Raw genomic sequence first — 19,091 nt, 5'->3', positions numbered from 1 at the left:
CTTTTGAGAGGCAACTACTGGGAGATGCCAGATTCACTGGGCATATTTTGAAATGGACAGATTCGTTTTTCGCTGCCAATCGCTATAGTGCCTCCAGGATTACTGTCTGGGACTCTTTTAAAGCGGCTTTAAGGTGGGAAACTATAGGTTTCGGGGCAAGACTAAGAAAGGAGGATAAGAGGGAAGGCGAGAAATTAGTAGTTATTCTGACTATAGCCGAAGAACAGCATATGAGGGATATAATTATGGGTAGAGATAGCAGGAAGAGCCAGAATGAGTTATTAAAAACTAGAGCCGAACTCCAGAAATGTATGACTCATAAAGCCTCAGCAGAGTATCAGACTTCCCGGGCTAAACGATATGAAACGGGGGAGCAGGCAGGAAGAGTGCTGGCCCTTCAAATAAGACAGGGGAGAGCTAGGAACATGATATCCTTGATTGAGGAAAATGGCAAGATATTTACTCAGCCAAATGAGATTCTACAGGCCTTCAAAGATTTCTATCAGCGCCTGTATGACGAAGGAGCCCAGGTCGATAAACAAGTCCTCGATGTGGAGAATAATGGCCCCCGTCTTAACACCTCGGAGAAGGATGAACTAGATAGGGATATTAGTGAGGGGGAAATCTTAGAAGCTTTGCATGAACTAACTTCTGGTAAGGCCGCTGGCCCGGATGGGATTCCCTTGGAAGTATATAAAAGTCTTGAACCGGTAGTCATTCCATTATTAGTGGATCTGTTCACTGGAATAATGTGTTCGGGAGTGGTCCCAGTCTCTTGGCGAGAAACTAACATCGTGGTTTTTCACAAGAAGGGTAAACCTGCGGAGAAACTTGGCTCTTATCGCCCGATTTCGCTCATAAATGCAGACACGAAGCTATACTCTAAGGTATGGGCAAGGAGATTGGGCAGGATCATTGGCGGTCTAGTCTCCCCCTGGCAACATGGTTTTATTCCGGGCCGCGGTACAACTGACCATGTTAGAAGAGCTATAGCGCTGTTTGATGCCCGGGGGGCAGGGGGAGGCAAGATTGCCATGATCCTGCTCGATGCAGAAAAAGCCTTCGACAGGGTTGTCTGGGATTTTCTTTGGGGCGTATTGGTGGGGAGAGGATTTGGTGAAAAGGTTATCAGAGCGCTCAAAGCAATGTATGTCGATCCCGTTGCCAGGGTGGTGGTTATGGGCGAGAGCTCCGAGAAACTAGATATTAAGAGGGGCACTCGCCAAGGCTGCCCCTGTTCCCCTATCCTCTTCGCGCTTTATATAGACCCCCTTATTCAGAAAATGTTGTGGTCTCCCAGAATTAGCCCGGTGGTTTGTAATGGCCATACTAGTAAAATTCTGGCCTATGCCGACGACCTGGCAATATTTACAGATAAGCCTCAACAGGCGCTTACGGCCTTGGTTGAAATAGCGGAGGAATTCGGTAAGAGGTCGGGTTACCTTCTTAATGAGGCCAAAACCCAAATAATTTGTTCTCCAAATATAGTAAAAAATGACTTAAGGTTTGTGGATTCAGCAACCTATTTAGGGATTAAGATCAATGCCTCAGTTGGGGAAATAATAGCTGAGAATTACCCCCCAATTATAAAATCCATTGAAAAAGAGCTAAAGAGGATAGACGTGCTACACCTTTCTTTGATTGGGCGTGTTAATGTATTAAAAATGTCTATCTTCCCTAGAGTTCTCTATCTGTTTAGGACCATACCCTTAATTTTGGATGATAAAATTATCAAAAGGTTGGAGTCTATCTTTATTAAATTCGTCTGGCAGTATGGCAGGATTAGGCGATCAACAAATTATATGTCCCTCCCTAGGGAAAGGGGTGGTTTGGCCTTACCAAATCTAAGATTGTATCATTGGTCATGCCTTTTGACTCAAATGTCCATTCTGTTCCAACAAGAGGCAAACCCTGATGGTGTTAATTTGTCAGCCCTGGATCTACCTTCTATCTTTGAGCTGCTAATCGGGGAACAGGCTGTTGGGTTGTTGTGGCGTGAGGTGGATCGTCGGTATTATAAGAGGCCTCGTTTGAAGATTCTGGAAGGGGTTTGGGAGGTATGGAGGTCTATTTCGAAGCTATGTAAAATCCCAAAGGTAAATCGTTATCTCCAGCTCTGTAACTCTAGTTTACTCCCCTCTGTTGGGTCTCACAGGAATCTACAGATTTGGAGAAATTTTGGTATTAGGTCTCTCGGCGATATTTGGGGGAACCATGCTCCGCTTGGTTTTGATACTATCCAATATCTATTCGGGATTCCGACTAATCAGTGGTTCTTGTATGGTCAAGTCGCACGGGCATTAAAGGCAGTGAGGCCAAAACCCCTGTCGATGGAGGTGGTTTCGGTCATTGAACTGTTACTGGCGGGGCCAAAAAAGATTAAATTGGTATATAGGCAGCTTATCTTGGAAATACCAGATGATATGGAAAAATCGGAAGTATCTCTGGCTCGGAAACTAGATGACCCTGATGCTGACCTTGACCTGGCCATTTACCTGAATAAAAAAGTTTTTAGATCTACTATCCTGGGGGCCCAGCATTATAAAACCATATTTAATCTTTATCATTCTCCAGCTAAATGATATGCTTGGGGGGTCAGGGGGGATGATAGATGTCCTAGATGTAATGCAGGGCAAGCTGACCTTCTGCATATGTTTTTTCATTGTAGCTCGCTTGCCTCAGTACAGAGGGAAGTCTGTAAGTTTTGGGAGGGGCTGCTTGGTCATAAGATCGATCTATCTCCTACCCTGATGCTGCTGGGTTGTGATAGTAAGCAAAAAATGTCTCAAACCGAAGAAGCGTTGGTTTTTATGTCGGTTGCGGTACTGAGGATTTTAATCTCCTCAGGCTGGAAAGATACTATGGCCCCCTCATTTCAAATGTGGCTCTCTAGGCTGTTGAGTATCCATAACATTGAGACCGGATTGTATGAACTGAAGGGTAAAAAAATGCGCGACTTCGGCCAAAATTTTTGGGCGCCGATTTCAATTTGGAGGGAGATGACTAGTAAATAGCTGAGCTGGGTCTAAAAAAATTTAAATCTGCTTTAAAAAAATATTTACTGTATCCCATGTATGGCTCATTGCATTCGCTTGTTATGTATCTATGTTGATGTGTTTTATTATTTATGAGGTGTACAAACTGCAAAATAAAATAAAATAAAAAAAAATAAAAAAAAGATCAGTGCTTCCCAAATCTTTCAGAACATCGACCCACTTTACGACAAACATTGGCGACCCGCTTAGTTTTAATGGACATGAGGTGGGCGATTTTTAATGAAACTAAAGCATCGTGCGGTAGCTTATTGTTATATGCAGACAGCCCATTTTGCATTGAAATGGTCACTAAGTTTGCACAGACATACAATTTCACTGATAAAACTATCCTGCACACAAATAATGATGTGTGGAAATCGGGTGTCAGTGAATATTTATCTTTTGTCCTTCACTAAGTAAAGTGTCTTGATTTTTCTGATGCTACTAGAATCTTTGTTTCCATCACACAGAATTACAAAAAAATGTTCTTCCTTTTGCTCTCTTAACTGCTGAGCGTGAACAGTTCATTTACAGGTATATTACATTTCGTTGTGTGTTCTTTCATTTCATACTTCATGTACCCTCTGACGGCAAAGTGAGAGGAGTTCGTAAACACCAGTCCCCTCCGTTAAAAATAAAAAGAAGTCAACATAATCTGACATTTGACCTCTTTCTTTGAAGCACAGCAAATGTGACAGATAAATGCAGAATGTAAGGGCATCATTATTTATTGTCTGGACTTAGGCAACCCACCAAAAATTGGCTTGTGAACCACTGTTTGAGAAATGCTGCATTAGATGGTGTTTTCCTCTCCCCTTAGTGAAATCACTCCCTAGTGAACATTCCCATAGTTCAAGTCCAAGTCTTGAGCAGTGTTTCCTGGTCCAAGACTGACAGTGTAAAGCATCATCCCCATGAGCCCCGGAGCTGGTCTCTTATCCCTGCTACTCATTCCTGATTCTATGTGATTTCCTTCCTGATTGCAGCTCTGGTGCTTAGTATAGAACCGTTGTCCAGTGGAATCTCTGTTTTTTCTTCCGCGTGTGTGTTGTAAGCCTGTCCTCTTCTTGCTTCTATTATCGTCATTTTATAAATACCTAAATATCACGATTGCTTCATTAAGTATCCCACCAAGTCTGGTTTGTTTGATCGCTCTAAAGGAAGCAAAGGTTGGATTTGACTTGAATTGACTCCTTTTTGATTCATTTAAATATAGTATTTAAAGTGTAATCACTTAAAAGTGTATGTTATCATTACTATTTAGTGAGAGACTGTATGTCATGGGAACTGCTGTAAATAAGTTATTATTGAGTGTTTCGACAAAGGATTACGTTGATGTATTTGATCTTTATCTGATAGATATAGAAATCTATGCCTCTGCAATAAAAATAAATGGAGCCCAATAATACGATATTTAGAGTGACTGTACTAATAAATAAACATGTATTGCCATAGTTAAAGTTCGGATACCAGTTTATTAGTACAGTACAGTACAGCAAACCTGACACGAGAGAAACACTCTTTACTCACAAATTGCATGTTACAGTTACTTGGCATGGCAAAGAAGTCACTATTCACGAGGCCTGCACAATGAGATTTCAACTTATTGCACACATTTAACCCCTTCCATTCTTGTTTTTTGTTGAGGGGATGGGGTGGTTTGAAGAGATTAAATAGTTATTGCTATCTAGACCTTTAATCTGAGGACTGTCTGTGAAACTGAGTTCCTCAAAAAGGCACAAAAGTAGAGAAGGACCTCTCTTCCGAAGATTCCTTTCAGAATTGGACACCTCCTATTCATCCAACCTCACCAATTACAACTATCCCTTCACTACATATTGATCAGATCGATCTATCTGAATAAATGCTCTGACTCCAAACCACCATTTCTGTGGTCAGTAAGAAATCCCATTACCTTGCAGCACACCACAAGGCCATACAAATGGACGAATGCCCTAGTCAAATGTTGCTAACCTAACATAAGCAGTCGCACAGCAATTGAAAACCACAAAATACATGAATTTCATAGCTGCAGCTGTCATTTTGGGGCTATCTTTGTGTGCATGAAGCGTGTGTATTCACGCTCTAGCGATAGGGATTACATTCCCTCTATCTTTGTAGGTGACCAAGAAAACTGTTTTCAAAACATTACATTGCTGCTGTCCTAGTAGAAACAGTGGAGTGATTTTAGAACAATCTCTGGACCCACCCGGTAGAGTGCCCCTGAGACTCATCTTTCTCGTCCTTGGTTGACCATAGTCTCTGACAGGCAGCTGGGTCGGTGCTGTGATTAATGAGATGGAACTAGGTTTCTCCACACATGTGCTGAAGTATTTTCAACCCTGAAAGGGCTTCTCTTCGTCACTTCTGATGCCTTGGCTTCTGCCTAGGCACAGCTCCCACTTACATAACTTGGGTCCTTTCTAGGTTTTAATGCCCTTTCTCTCTCTTGGTGACCCTCAGAGTCCCTGATTATGTCATTTCCTTTTTCTCAACAGGATGACTCCTGCCTTGCAGAGCTTTCTCTTTCTCTGTCTATGGAGTACCGACTGAGTGGCGGGCAGTTGAGGGGCGTCAAATTTGAAGTGCACAACTTACAAGCCGAGCTTCATGAGGGTCTTTTTCACAGTACGCTGATCCACAGACGGTACTCCAGCGCAGGGCCTGGAACTGCCCAGGAGCCATTGAACACAGAAGAGCCACTGGAGCTCTCAGAAACAGGTCAGAGCATTGAGTGGTGCTGCTATCGTCCCTTGGGCAGAGCATGGCCCCTCCCAAGGATGTGCCATTGATAAAGGTCACAATGAACACAGCGATTCAAAACTGGAACTGAATCACGGTAGTATTGCTTGTTCTAAGTAACGCATATATGGACACAGAGCAATACTGAGACCTCCAAATGGTTTAAGAACATAGGCTATTTATCCAAAGGGACTTTGGACTGCTACCTGTAGTGGTAGTGCCTATGTTACTGTTATTGATAGTTCTACCAGCACACGTAGTACTTCCAGTAGTGGTAGTAACATTAGTAGTACCAATAGCTTTTGTAGCAGTAGCTCAAGTAGTAGGGCACCCATAGTTAAGCTGTCATTAGTGCGAATGAAAGTATTTTTTCAAATCATGAGACACTTTAGTATTTAGAAAGAATCCTTAAGAACTTATATGCACATTTTCTAATGCAGAATAGTCAGCCTTTGATTTGAAATGTAGCGTTGTATCATGCTGCATTGTTTATTGTGTTATTTTGAATGCAGTGCACTTAATGTAAACCACTATAGACAGCTCGAATCTTGCTTGTAGCTTCATTGTGGGAATTTGGTATAGACTTGTTGTGTGGTGACATTGGTATGAAGAAACTCAAGAGCTGTTCTCTGCTGGGATAGATCAGTTGGGTCAGACTCTAGAAAGGATGCACTTGTTTAAGTTATGATGACTTGAAAATTCCTGGACAACACTGAAATTGTAAGTTCTGCTTTGTAAGATGTTTCTCACTGATGTTACACTTTTGTTTCAGAGGCATCTTTATCTACGCAGAACCATCCCCCAGGACTCCTGGAGCGCATTCCTCCGAAGCTGGAGCTGATTTTTGAGAACACTAACATTGTTCTGTCAATGAACAGCCAGCAAAGGTTATTATTTCTCTGAGTCATGTGCATGGGTATAGGAGCAGGGATGCCGTGGCAAGCAATGGTGTTTTTTAAAACTTGTGAAGAAAAGTTACTGTTCCATAAATACTCCCAAATTTCTTTCTTGTAGTTTCTGCACTGGTCTTATGTGTGCCCACTCTCCTTGCTGCATCTTCTGTCAGCATTTCTGACATGTCTCTGTCCCTTGGTCTCTTTGCTGATCTTTGCACTGCATCTTTTGACAATACTCTTTTGCCAAAGCCTGTGCTTTACGTCTCGTAATACTGTTTGTTGGGACCACATCTCCTCATCCTTATTCTCTATGCCATGTCTCTTGATGGTCTGTTCAACCCCTTCATAACACATCACACCCTTTGATTTCCGATTATTACATTACCTCTCAAGACCCTGGTTAGTCCATGACCTTGTATGATACTGGTCTGTACATCATACCTTGCGATCATGGTCAGGGAATTGATTCTTGGGATAGCTGTCAGTGCTTCAACTCTCACATCCTCAGTTTATGTGCTGCCTCTTGTGTCATATTAGTGCTCTGCGTCTCACTTCTCGTGTTGAGGTGCCTTCTCTTACTTCTCCAGTAGCCAGTTTGTATGCCCTTTTCTCTACCCAAACCAGTGCCTGCTTCTTTTGATTATAGTGGGTTACCTCTCTTGTGTCCCTGGTGGGTGCTCCGCCTCTTGTGATTCTAGTTGGTGTACTGCCTTTTGGGACCTAGTGCATCAAATGCTGCTTTGTGCCTAGCTTCTTCCACAACAAAAAGCAAAAAAGGAGCCATTTGGAAAACTAATGAAACGTTGGTGAGTGTACTTGAAATTGTTTTGTGGAATGAGCTTTAGCAAAGCCATCCTCCCACTCCCAGCCATGCATGGTACTAGTTGTTTTCTTCTTTTGAATTATTTTCCTACCCCGTCTTTTATTACTGCTCTCATGCCTCTTCCCCCTATACTTTTCTCCTCAGGCATCTGAATTGGACGATGAAACTTTTGCGTCTTCTGCATGTCAGTGAAGAAGAGCAGTTACCGCTGCGCAATTTTACCAGCACTTCAGACCTGCCCCAGATGACATTGGACCTCCTTTTAGAAGGTTGTAGGAGTGTAGTTTTTGGAAAGTAGTTTGCTTTGTTGATAGCAATGTGGGACAAGAATGTACGATTGTTAGCTCAGTGGTAGCCGGTAATGAAGGAAAGCAAGTGGACATGGGATGGCAAGTGGGCTTAGAATGTGGGAAGTGAATGAGTTGCAGAAGGGTAGGTTTATATTGTGTTTGAAACGAGCTAGTAAGAAATGTTCGAAGAGGTGTTTAATTGGAGTTTGATGTAGAGAAGTGGTGTGCCGCCTTAGTGTTGTTTCTTTACATTATTAAATAAGAGAACCAGAGATATTATTCAATTGTCCTACAAGAAATTGCTTTATCAAACATATTAATTTATCAAAGTATGACAACATTGATGCAAATTTGAGATAATCAATGGATACATCAAAAGAGAAAAACAACAAAACACATTCCATATGACTATCAGTTTATGTTGAGGGAATAAATCGAAATAGTGAGGACAATCACCGGTGAGAAAGTGCAAATATTAGTGGCAATTAGAGATACACTTTAGAAAAATATTCAACTAGAAACACCATCCCAAAAATGGAAGGCAAAAGAGTATAGAGATATGTCTCAATTGATTCTTTGTCTAGTAGAGCTCAGTACACAGCAGGGATAGCTAGAAACCTAATGGCCGTACTGAGCGCTAGTTTACTCCACATAGTTATAAAACATGCCACAGTAGTCCAATTTCAAGTAGCTGCTACTCCTGGGTTGTAGTGTTGCTGCATTTCAAATCATGACGCTTTTGGGTTCTCCTCAGGACAGAGATCTGGAGGGACTATTTCTGTGAAAGCAGGATATAAATCTCTGAGAAGATATTTTAATTTAAGTGGGTGCCCCACTTAACACAAAATGTGAAATAAATCCCTCTGTGGCATACCTTGCAAAAAAAAGAGGGAAAAATCCCTTAGGTAAACACAGGTAAACAATCCTAGAATTAGAAGAATTCTGTTGTAAAAAACAGAATAAGGAGAAAATATATTCAAAAATATGCTTTAATGCAAGAAGGTACTGAACTCAAACATGTAATGAAAGTCTAGGGAATCTACAGAATGTAATTGTAAGAAAGTGGCTCTGTATATACTGCACCAAAGTAAGGTTCAGTGTGCAGAGTCCACAGTCCCCAGAGGTTTGGCAGAGGCTAAAGTTAGATATAACCTTACTCTCTAAAGTGGTAGCTTGGTCAAGCAGTAAGGCAGTATCAGAGGATAGTGTAAAGCATTTGTTGTACACACTCAATCACCAAATGGTCTCACACACTCAAGAACTGAGCTCTAGGCCAATTGTTTTGTATATAAAAATATATAGTTGTTTTATTTTAGAACCACAAGTAGGTATCAAAATACTTTCTCAGAATGGGATGCTTTAGTTAAATACTTTCAATAAGCAATAGACTTTTAAATGCGATAGTTACAGTTGATGCAATAGGCAACACAAGTTAAACACATTTATAACATTGAGCACAATTGGAATTTTTAAGTAAAGGAAATATCAATTACTTTGCATAGGTTTTTCTTACTCCGGGCTGGATCCTGGATTCAGCCCTGGTGCATCTCCTGTAAACAGTTGAAAGAAATCGTTTTTGTTACACAGGCGATTTGTAAGGAATATTTGTATGTTTCAAAAATCGACAGAAGACTATGGAGGAAAGTTTGGTTATCGGAAAATCACAGTTGTAATTACTTTGTCGGGTCAGTGCTGGGCACAAAGATCCAGCACTTGGATCTCTCCTGATAACAGGCGAGTAATTTCGTTTTCGTTGATCGGGTGATTTTTAGTGAATATTTCAAAGTTTCAAAACTCGACACAGAAGAAATTCCAAGTGAAAACCAGTCAATGTTACCCTATGGAGAAAAAGTTAGTTATTGACTTTCAGGTAAAAACTCGACTGGCAGAGTTAAGGTTCTGGGCATAGACTCCGGGGTCTCCCAGGGTCAGGTAGGTACAGTTGTTACACCCTTAGCGGCACAGGGACAGCCGGGTGTGGAGAGAGTAGGCCCAATGTTAGCCTATGGTGGGCTGGGGGCCTTTGGTTGGTGGCTGCTTGCAGGCAGGCCACGCGGCTGTGGGAGCTGTAGGGGAAGTAGAATAGGATAGATGCTGCACTTCCAGGGGCCCTCGGGCGGCTGGGTGCAGGGTGCTTTTGAGCCGTCGGGCGCTCAATGTATTTCAATGGGAAAGCTGCAAGACGAACAAAGGCTGCAAGCTCGGGGACGGAGATTCTTCAGGTGCGACCACCACTTCGAGAGGTAAGTTGGGTAGCTGTAGGTTAGGTAGGCACCCAGGAGTTGGGCACAGGGCGCCGCAGAGCGCCGGGTGCAGGGGTGTCTTTTGGCATCGGGAAATCTTACCCTCAGCTGGTCGCGGTTGGGGGGGTCCCTGTTTGGGAGGCTGCAGGCTTCGTCCGGAGCGTCGAGGTGGGTCCTTGGGTGCTGGATTCGTGGTCACAGTCGCCGAGGGGACGTCCTCGTGGTCTTTGTTCACTCAGGCACAGGCTGGGCTCGGCGGGTGCAGTGTGTGCTGGATTCGCGATTCCCGGCTTGACACCAGGGGTTGTTGCTTGTTTGAGCAGAACCACTGCTTGTGGGAGTCCCAGTCTTTTAGAGGAGCAAGGCACTCAGGTCCCCCAAGGTTTTCGAGGCTGCTGACCACTGAAGATGCCGGAATTTAGCAGGAGCAGGTTCGAGGGTCGACAGGCCTGTAGGGCTGGGGCCAAGTCAGGTGGTGTCGTCCTCTTGTTAGCAGCTGCATGGCAGGTCTTCTTTCTTCTTGTTCTTCTTGGTAGTTTCGGAATCGGGATCTGAGGAAGGAAGGTTCAGGGTGCCCCTAAATACTACATTGCGGGGCGTTACAGGTAGGTGAAGGTCAGGGACCAATGGGTCCTTTCCCTGGGGTGGGTACACCCCCTATCCTGCCACTCTCCAGTGGGAGGGGGGCAGGAGCCTAGTTCTGATTGGGTAGGGCTCCCCATCCTCAAGATGGCGAGAGCCCGGAGTTGTGCTTCACCTCGCCTCCCCCACCTGCTGGGTGGGGTTGGCAGAGGCTGGCACACCCCCTTTCCCCACTTGGGTTTTCCCGCCGATCTTCCCGCCGGAGTGGGGGTCAGAACCGGTGGGGGCCAGTTGCTGAGTACAGCAAGTGGCCTGGAGAAGCTCACAAAGGCGGCATGCCTTTGAAGCTTCCCCTGCCCATCCTGAGGGAGGAGGCCTAGCACCTCGCCCAGGATGGGCATTGTTGCAGACCCATGAGAGCGGATGGCTCTCTACCCAGGGGTCCAGCAACATGTCTGCTGGGTGGCAGCCTATGCAGCCTCTCAGTCAGGACACGGGTTGTTGGTGAGTTTCAGGGGGCAACTCTAAGTTTCCCTCTGTCGTGCACTTCAGATTAAATCCTACACTGGCATCAGTGTGGGTTTAATGTGCTGAGAAGTTTGATACCAAACTTCTCAGTCTTCAGTGCAGCCAACATGGTGCTGTGGAGTTCATGATGACGATTTCCCAGCACCATATACCCTTAATGGCAGCACTGCACTTACAGTGTCTAGGAATGGACCTGGGTACTGTAGGGGTACAGGGCTCATGCACCTGTACCCACACCACTGGCATAGGGCACCCAGCTAGAGGGGTGACTGAGGTCTTCCAGGGCAGTGTGTTTGTGGGCATGGCACACAGGGATGTGTGCCACGTCGACTTTCTGTTTTATGCTGCACCAAGACACTCAGCCTGCAAGGGCAGTGTGTGTGTGTCAGGGCACAGGGCCTCTAAGGGTGGCGCAATTAGTGCTGCAGCCCTTAGGGGCCTTCGCTGGTCACAGGGCCCTGGGTACCTATGGTACCATTTACCAGGGGCTGACATGTGGCCAGAGATGCCAATTGTGTTTTGTGTTGGGGAAGGAACACAGGCCCTGGGGTCCTGATTGGCAGGGCCCCAGAGCACATCAAGTCAAAGCGCGTCAGTAGTCTGGCAACAAACAAAAAAGAAAAGGGGGGGGGGTTTACTGCAACAGAAACCCACTTTCTCACAGTAATATTACCTGGTTTGTTTTCAGATTGGATTTTCTGGTGAGAGTCACCATGGTGCACGAACATCTTAAAGCCTAAGTAGCTTTTGTGACTACTGCTGGTGCGAGATGCGCAGATCTCAGTTGGGGGCACCCTTGAACAGCTTTGCCGCACGCTGCTCACCTGTGTCGGTTGCAGCTTAATACACTTTTGGAAACCAGGCATTTTGAGTATCTGCCTCTTTTCCAAATTGTCATGTGGCATTCCGTATGTGGAACATTATGATGTCACACAATTAGCAAGGTCTGATAAGACTTGCAGCCTCAGTTTGGTGCTTTTATGAGGCTGATGAAAAGAATTATTTTTTTCCAAATGGAGATCTATTGAAACTGTACTGTACAAATCTTAAAAATAATTTTGACATTAGTGGTTCAAAATCAGAGTCTTATGGCAGGAGTTGACATTGCCCCTGGTTTTGTATGTGTAGTGCAGTGACACCACTCGTCATTGACTGATGGAAATTGGAGCCCCTTGTGTGGCCATGTACACTAAGGGCAGATTGAAGGAAGTATATTTTAAACTGTTAATTTGGGATGTATTAAAGATTGCACTGCGATAAACTACTGGAAGACTTGAGGATGCCATGGGGATTCTCTGTTCACTAGATGCAACACAATTATAAGAACCGCTGTCATAATAAGGTGATATTGAAGGTTGCTCATAAAGTTTGATTTATAAAGTGTACTACTAGCAAGCATATGTGTACATGTAGGAGTGGATGACATGGACATTGAAACAATTTTAAAGAATCAAAGTCGATAAACAGAGTCTGGGGGGTTGGTGGTAAAAGGATTGATGTGCAGTCAGTAGTGGAAAATTGAATTTGGTTTGCAACTGAGAACTGTGTGGTGGTGAAGTTAAATAACATGCATATTAAGAGGTCCAAACAAGTATTTATTTTCAGAAGTACCCCACGCATGAAACACAACTGATCCTCTGAAGATTCAACTGCCACCCACACTGGTGTCCAGTTAAACTCCAGAATCATCAGGTACATTCTAAAGTGGAACATTAACAAGCACAATACATCACAGCTGAGCAAGTTACACAAATAAATAAACACATGCCATATAAATTCAAACTCAAGGCATTACAAAATCTGCCAACCTTTTTGGTAATTTGGTATTACGATTACTGCGAGTTTTTCTGCTTACTGAGTTACAGCCAAGATCTTGATTAGCACTCAGCTTAACTCGCAGTGCCTGAATTTGCCTCTAAATCATGGCTCAAATTAAGTGAATCAGACAAATACATAGAATTGGATATGGACAATCAGTTGAAGTATTAACTTGTTGCTTCACATAATTTGACACCTCTGAAGTACTTCCAACGTCAACATTGATGTCCAAAGTAGACTCACCCTTGTCCAACCCACTGCTGTCATGGGTTTGCTTTATTATATCTGCCTGGCAATCAGAAAGGGGTATAGTGTTACTCTTACTCCACCACTTTTTTCCAGACAAAAGAAAATATGTTTTGGTAACTGATCTTTTTAGGTTGGGAGAACTTGGATTCACCTTTCATAATTCGTGTAGGTTTCTTGGTAACAACCCACTTGCCCGCATCAAAATTCAAATCCTTAAAACATATCTCCTCTTATCAAAATACACTTTCCTCTTTTCTTGCTTGCCATTGACTGCAGATCTTAACTTTTATTTAGCCATAACTGAAATGACCAGCATTTTGTGAATTACCTCAACTCAACCAGTTCAGAATAAGAACAGTATTGAGATCTCTGCCCCCAACAATATGGAAGGGGTTTCTTCTAGTATTGTGTGGTAATATTAAATATGACCAAATCTTCTCTCTCAGATACTTATTAATATTCAAACCCAGCTGCTAATCCTGTTGAATCCACTTTTTCAATGTACGATTGGCTATCTCAACTAGACCGTTTGAAGCCAGGCTGTACAATGCAACCTGCAAATGCTTTGTCTTGCGATGCCAAAATATTCTGCATCTCATGAGAGCAAAGATGAGTTCTATTGTCTGTCACAATGTAACTCTGAGAGCCCTCCAGTATAAAAACAACCTCCGAAAATGTAAAAGCGTTCCTAGTAGTAGCTGAATAAATAAATGAAACGCAAGTCCATTTTGAATAGTAAACTGCTAATGCCACCAAAAACCTCATCTCTGTGAAAAAGAAGATTGAATGGGCCTGAAAAATCTAAAGCTACTCTCTCCCATGGCTTCTCAGGTAGAGGTACAGGATATAATCGTCTCAGTTGAATTTTTCAGTGTTTGTCGGAAACTAAACACTCTGGACATGAATCCACCAATTTGCGCACTTCAGCATCCATACCTGGCCACCAATAAAATGTACGCAATTTTTTTACAAGTAGAAAACACACAAATGTCAAATATGAGCTAATCTCATGAGACTTACCCTTAAGGTAACTGGTGGAATAAATGAGATTTGTCATAACAAAATGCCAGTCTCACAAGTAAGCTCGGAAGCTACCTGCGCATATGTTTTGAGATAGCTTGTTAAAAATCTATTGTGTGGCCTGACATTTTTGACAGACTTCATCACTTGTTTTAGAACCTCATCTAATTCAGATGCATTAAACCAATTAGATTCTGAAATCACCTCCTTGCAGTCATTTACCTTATAAATATGTGCCACCCCTCACTCCTGTTGGCTCACCTTCCCTTTCATCATTACCATTTCTCTGATACTGGACAGGCAATCCGCCCTAAAATGTCTTACGTCTTGTACATCCTTGATGGACATGTTATATTCTTGAAGTTTAGAGAGTAACCTTACCAAACAAGCCAACGCTTTACCATGTCCATTGCCATCTAACAAGTAGACCAACGGCATGTGGTTAGTGTATACATCAAAACTTGTGCCCCTTATAGAAGTTTTAAACTTCTGTACTGCCCACACACAGGCTAAAGCCTCTGCCTCTATTGTGATGTAATGTAGCTCTGCGTCCGTAAGGGTTTTTAAAGTAAAAGCCACAACACTCTCTTTGTGGGGATCAACACTAATGACACATTTGTTACCACACACAAACGGTTGCAAAGCCTGTACTCAATTACTAGTTTTTTTTTACTTCTTTGAAAGCATTATTCACAGAGATTGATCATTCAAATTGTGCCTCCTTTTTCATTAGTGATCTTAAGGGTTGTACCATCAGCCAATATCCAGGCACATGGCAAGCACAATACTCGAATGAGCTAAAGCATCTTTATCAGTTGGTGGAGGAGATTTCTGTATTGATTCAAGATTACAAACCTTAGGACAAATGCCCTCCAATGAGATGGTGTGACCCAAGTAGTCTAACTTCTGTGGTAAACAGTTCTATCTGTCATACTTTTATCTTTGAGAACGTTCAAAACTCTTGCAAGAACCAGTAAATGATTTTCAGGATCCTAAGTATAAATTAGAATATCATCCTGAAACGTCTGTACATTAGATACATTGTTAAATAATCTATCCAAAATTTTCTGGAAAATGCTTGCAGCTGAAGCAAGTCCAAAGGGGGCAATCTCAAGTACTTGTATGCACCAAACGGCTCAACAAATGTTGTAAAATCTTGATATTTTTTAGAAAGTGTAATCTGATGGTATGCCGAATGAAAGTAAATTATGGAAAAATATCTTGCATTCCCTAAATTTGCAAGTATTTTCTGAATGCGTGGCAATGAGTGGTAATCTACCACATATTTTTGCTTAATGTGTGTAGATCAACACATAAGCACAAATCTCCAGATTGTGTACGCGTCAAAACAATAGGTGACACCTGTTCAAAAGAATCAATAAATTAATTTGGACCCTCTGCACACAATTTATTTAATAACACCTTGAGATCATCCTTGGATAATTGTTTTTAACTAATGGGCACTGGTCTGACCTTATGCAGAGTGGGTATTGTACTAACCTTGAGCTTAATGTCAAGTACAGATCCTTTAACTTCACCCACTCTATTGTTGAATACTTCAGGAAATTTGCCAACTATACTTTGTGAACAAACCTCATTGGTACCAATGGCTAAAACAGGTAGCTCACCTAATACGATGGGTTCACCTGAACCAAGTTTAAGATAGAGCCACAACCTTTCTAAATCCATCCAACCAATTAAATCACAGCCTACAACTGCTACGTAAAGTTAGGTTTCAATTGGTCTACGTAAGCATTCAACGGTGCTTAGAAAGAAACCAAACATTTCAATGTATGTTGTCCACATGCTTTAGGATTAATATCAGTACATTGAAATTTTTGACTGTTAGGCCAACGTTTTCAGAAATGTTGTAGCTGCTAGAAAAGCCTTCGAAGCTCCAGAATCAGCCATCGCTTTCAATGTTACACCTCAATACATGCATCACACAGTGGACCTTTAATTTTCTTGCCAATGAAGTCCACTATTTTCACATCAGAATAAACTGTTAACACAAGATTAGTCAATCTGTTCTGACATTCATTCAAATCCATAGTTCTAACTTTCGTGTAGTGTTTGTTAACTCTTTTTTTTACACAATTGTTACATCTTGTACTTATAGCTAGACACATTGGATTATTTCCAGCATGGTCTTTAGAACCACATCTGTAGCAACTAGTAGATTTTTTCCCCATAACAAATGTCTGTGTTTTTTGCTTTAAATTCAAGAGACACACTACACATTCATCATTAATGACACCAGTAGGTTACAAACCCCCACCCCCAACTAAAGCTTTGGTTGAAACAGTTGAAACAATTGATCTTTCAATGTGTTTTGCACGGTGAACAACCTTTACAACGCAACTATTACAACGCACTACACTTACAACGAAATTTTTACAACGCAACATCCACTACAACGCATTCCATTACATAGCATGACACTACAACGCATGTTTAAAAACTACCTTTACAACGCATTCCATTACATCGCATACTACCTTTACAACGCATACCATTACAACGCAATCCAACACTTACCCTACTGTTGCACCCCCTGGAGTTAGAATAGTAATTTTTACCCCTATACTATCCAATACTTACCTTAAATGCAATTTAATATTATGCGTTGTAATGGTATGCGTTGTAAAGGTAGTATGCGATGTAATGGAATGCGTTGTAAAGGTAGTTTTTAAACATGCGTTGTAGTGTCATGCTATGTAATGGAATGCGTTGTAGTGGATGTTGCGTTGTAAAAAATGCGTTGTAAGTGCATGCGTTGTAAAAGTGTGCGTTGTAACGACATACATCCGTTTTGCAACATCAATTGCTTCACTCAAGGTAAGATTAATATACGTGAGAAGACGTTCTTGGCTTTTCTTAGAAAAGCAGTTAAACACAAACTGATCTCTTATATACATGTGTATACAGTATTTAAATTTGCATGGAGAGGCTAGAATACCCAAAGCAGCTACATATTCTTCAACACTCATCACTGCTCTTTTTTCTTCTGAAGAAATTGTGTCTCTCCAAAAACACACTAGGTTCTTCCGAAAATTGTTTCCTCATCCTTTCCTTCTGTATATTCATCCTAAACACCAGAATGTCCTAGAAGCGTTTCTGCTTCTAGCAAATTGTCAAAAACCCTCTGTCCGGCACGACCAAGCTGATTAAAGAGTAATGCTGTTTTTAATTGAGCATCATACTTGGTAACATCAATGACTACTCAATAGTTTTTAAATGTATGAAGCCATTTTTTCCATTTATTACCTGACTTACCCAGTTGTTGTAGAAAAGGAAGTGGTTGCGATACATCTTGTATGGATGCCAATGAAGATTTGGTGTAAAGCTTCTGACTAAAACATTAAAAGAGCAAAATAAGGTCAGGTCAGTAACTCCACAAAGTGTTCATTCCTTGTTTGGAAATATAACTTCCATTAGACTGTGTTGTCTTATTTTCACAATTAAATCCTTTAATCGATTTTCCGAAATTGTTCCCAAACTAAAATGGCCACCACGTATTACATCATTTGTTTTGTTGCATTATGGGAGCAGCAGGTGTGCTAGGAAGGGTCTATGCACAGCGCAGCACTGCCTATATGAGTTGCGAACATCCATAAGCTTGTGCACGCTGAGAGAGGTTAGCATGAGCTGCTGATAAAACGCAGTTGTGCTCTAGCGTGTCCCCTCCTCAAAAATTGTTTTAATTATGCCCCATAAGTGCTAACTTCATCTGGGGCTATATACTCACCTGTGTCCGTCCTGGCAGCTGGAGCACAACACACAGCAGCTGATCCTGATTAAGTGGGATGATCTTCCGATTCAAACTGATGTGTCCTTTGGTGGGCTCCTTGACAACGTTTGTCGCCAAAATGTGGTGTGGATGTTAACCACACACGTTGAGAAGTCCAAACAGTTATTTATTTGCAGTAGGAGACAACGCATTAAACACCCCCGATCCTTTAAAGCAGGCTTCTCCAATGAGTAGCTTGTGTGCTACTGGTTGCCCTCCAGCTACTTGTGAGTAGCTCTCCTGTACGCAACCCAGACTACTAAATTGGAACTTTTTGCTTGGTTAAACTAACATATAAATGCCAAAATTGTGTATTCAAGACAGAAATGTGCTTAATTTTAGAACCCAGAAGCTGATTTTTGGAGAAAATAATCAGAATTTCCCTAATATATTTGAAGCTGATTTTTGAGTGAAAGATCATATGGAGAGACATATTACTAATATTTTTGTGCCGGGACACTGCAGCTGTTTCTGGCATGTATTAACGAAATAGAAGCATTACACATTGCCAAAGCCTTTTTGCAGTACTGCTAGCAACCCAGCCTAATGCACTAAGGTGATCAACACTGGTAATCTTGCATATGGTTACACTAAAGCTGTCTTTACCTATGTGGTCACTATGACAACACTAATAATATTAGTAGCTTGCAATGATTTTCATTCAACATAAGTAGCTCTTATTACACAAACATTTTGGAGAATCCTGCTCTAAATGTTCAACTGTCACCCACAATGGTGTCCACATAAACTCCATAATCATCAGGTACATTTCAAAGTGGAACATTAACAAATACATCATAGCTAAGCAAGTAATAATCAAACATTCATATAACATAATATCACAAAGTGTTTGTGATATGTGACGCAAGGCAGTGGTTACTTTTCGAAAGCGTGATGCGGTCACGGCACAGAACTAGATTTGAACGTGTGTCAGGAAGGATCATGATACAGAACGAGTTTTATAAGAATGTCAGTGTCACTGCACACAACTAGTTTTTAGTCAAATTTGAAGATTAGGGCAGTGTCAAACTGTATGCTATGTGTATTGATCAGAGTAGGAAAAGAAAGAAGTATG

At 42.0% G+C, this 19,091-nt stretch overlaps 1 protein-coding gene across 1 annotated transcript in view; it reads left to right on the top strand.

Moving 5' to 3' along the window:
- BLTP2 (bridge-like lipid transfer protein family member 2) overlaps positions 1–19,091 on the top strand; it is an 800,213-nt gene that overhangs the window by 307,142 nt on the left and 473,980 nt on the right. Inside the window, exons 7-9 of the mRNA XM_085649125.1 lie at positions 5,534–5,756; positions 6,550–6,664; positions 7,641–7,765. Of these exons, the coding sequence (XP_085505251.1) occupies positions 5,534–5,756; positions 6,550–6,664; positions 7,641–7,765 (463 nt within the window). The remainder of the gene's footprint in view (positions 1–5,533; positions 5,757–6,549; positions 6,665–7,640; positions 7,766–19,091) is intronic.

Source organism: Triturus cristatus, chromosome 3_2, assembly GCF_964204655.1.
Source record: "Triturus cristatus chromosome 3_2, aTriCri1.1, whole genome shotgun sequence".
Classification (NCBI taxonomy): Eukaryota; Metazoa; Chordata; class Amphibia; order Caudata; family Salamandridae; genus Triturus; species Triturus cristatus.
The sequence above is the reverse complement of the archived record's forward strand: the minus strand, read 5'-3'. Positions and strand labels throughout refer to the sequence as shown.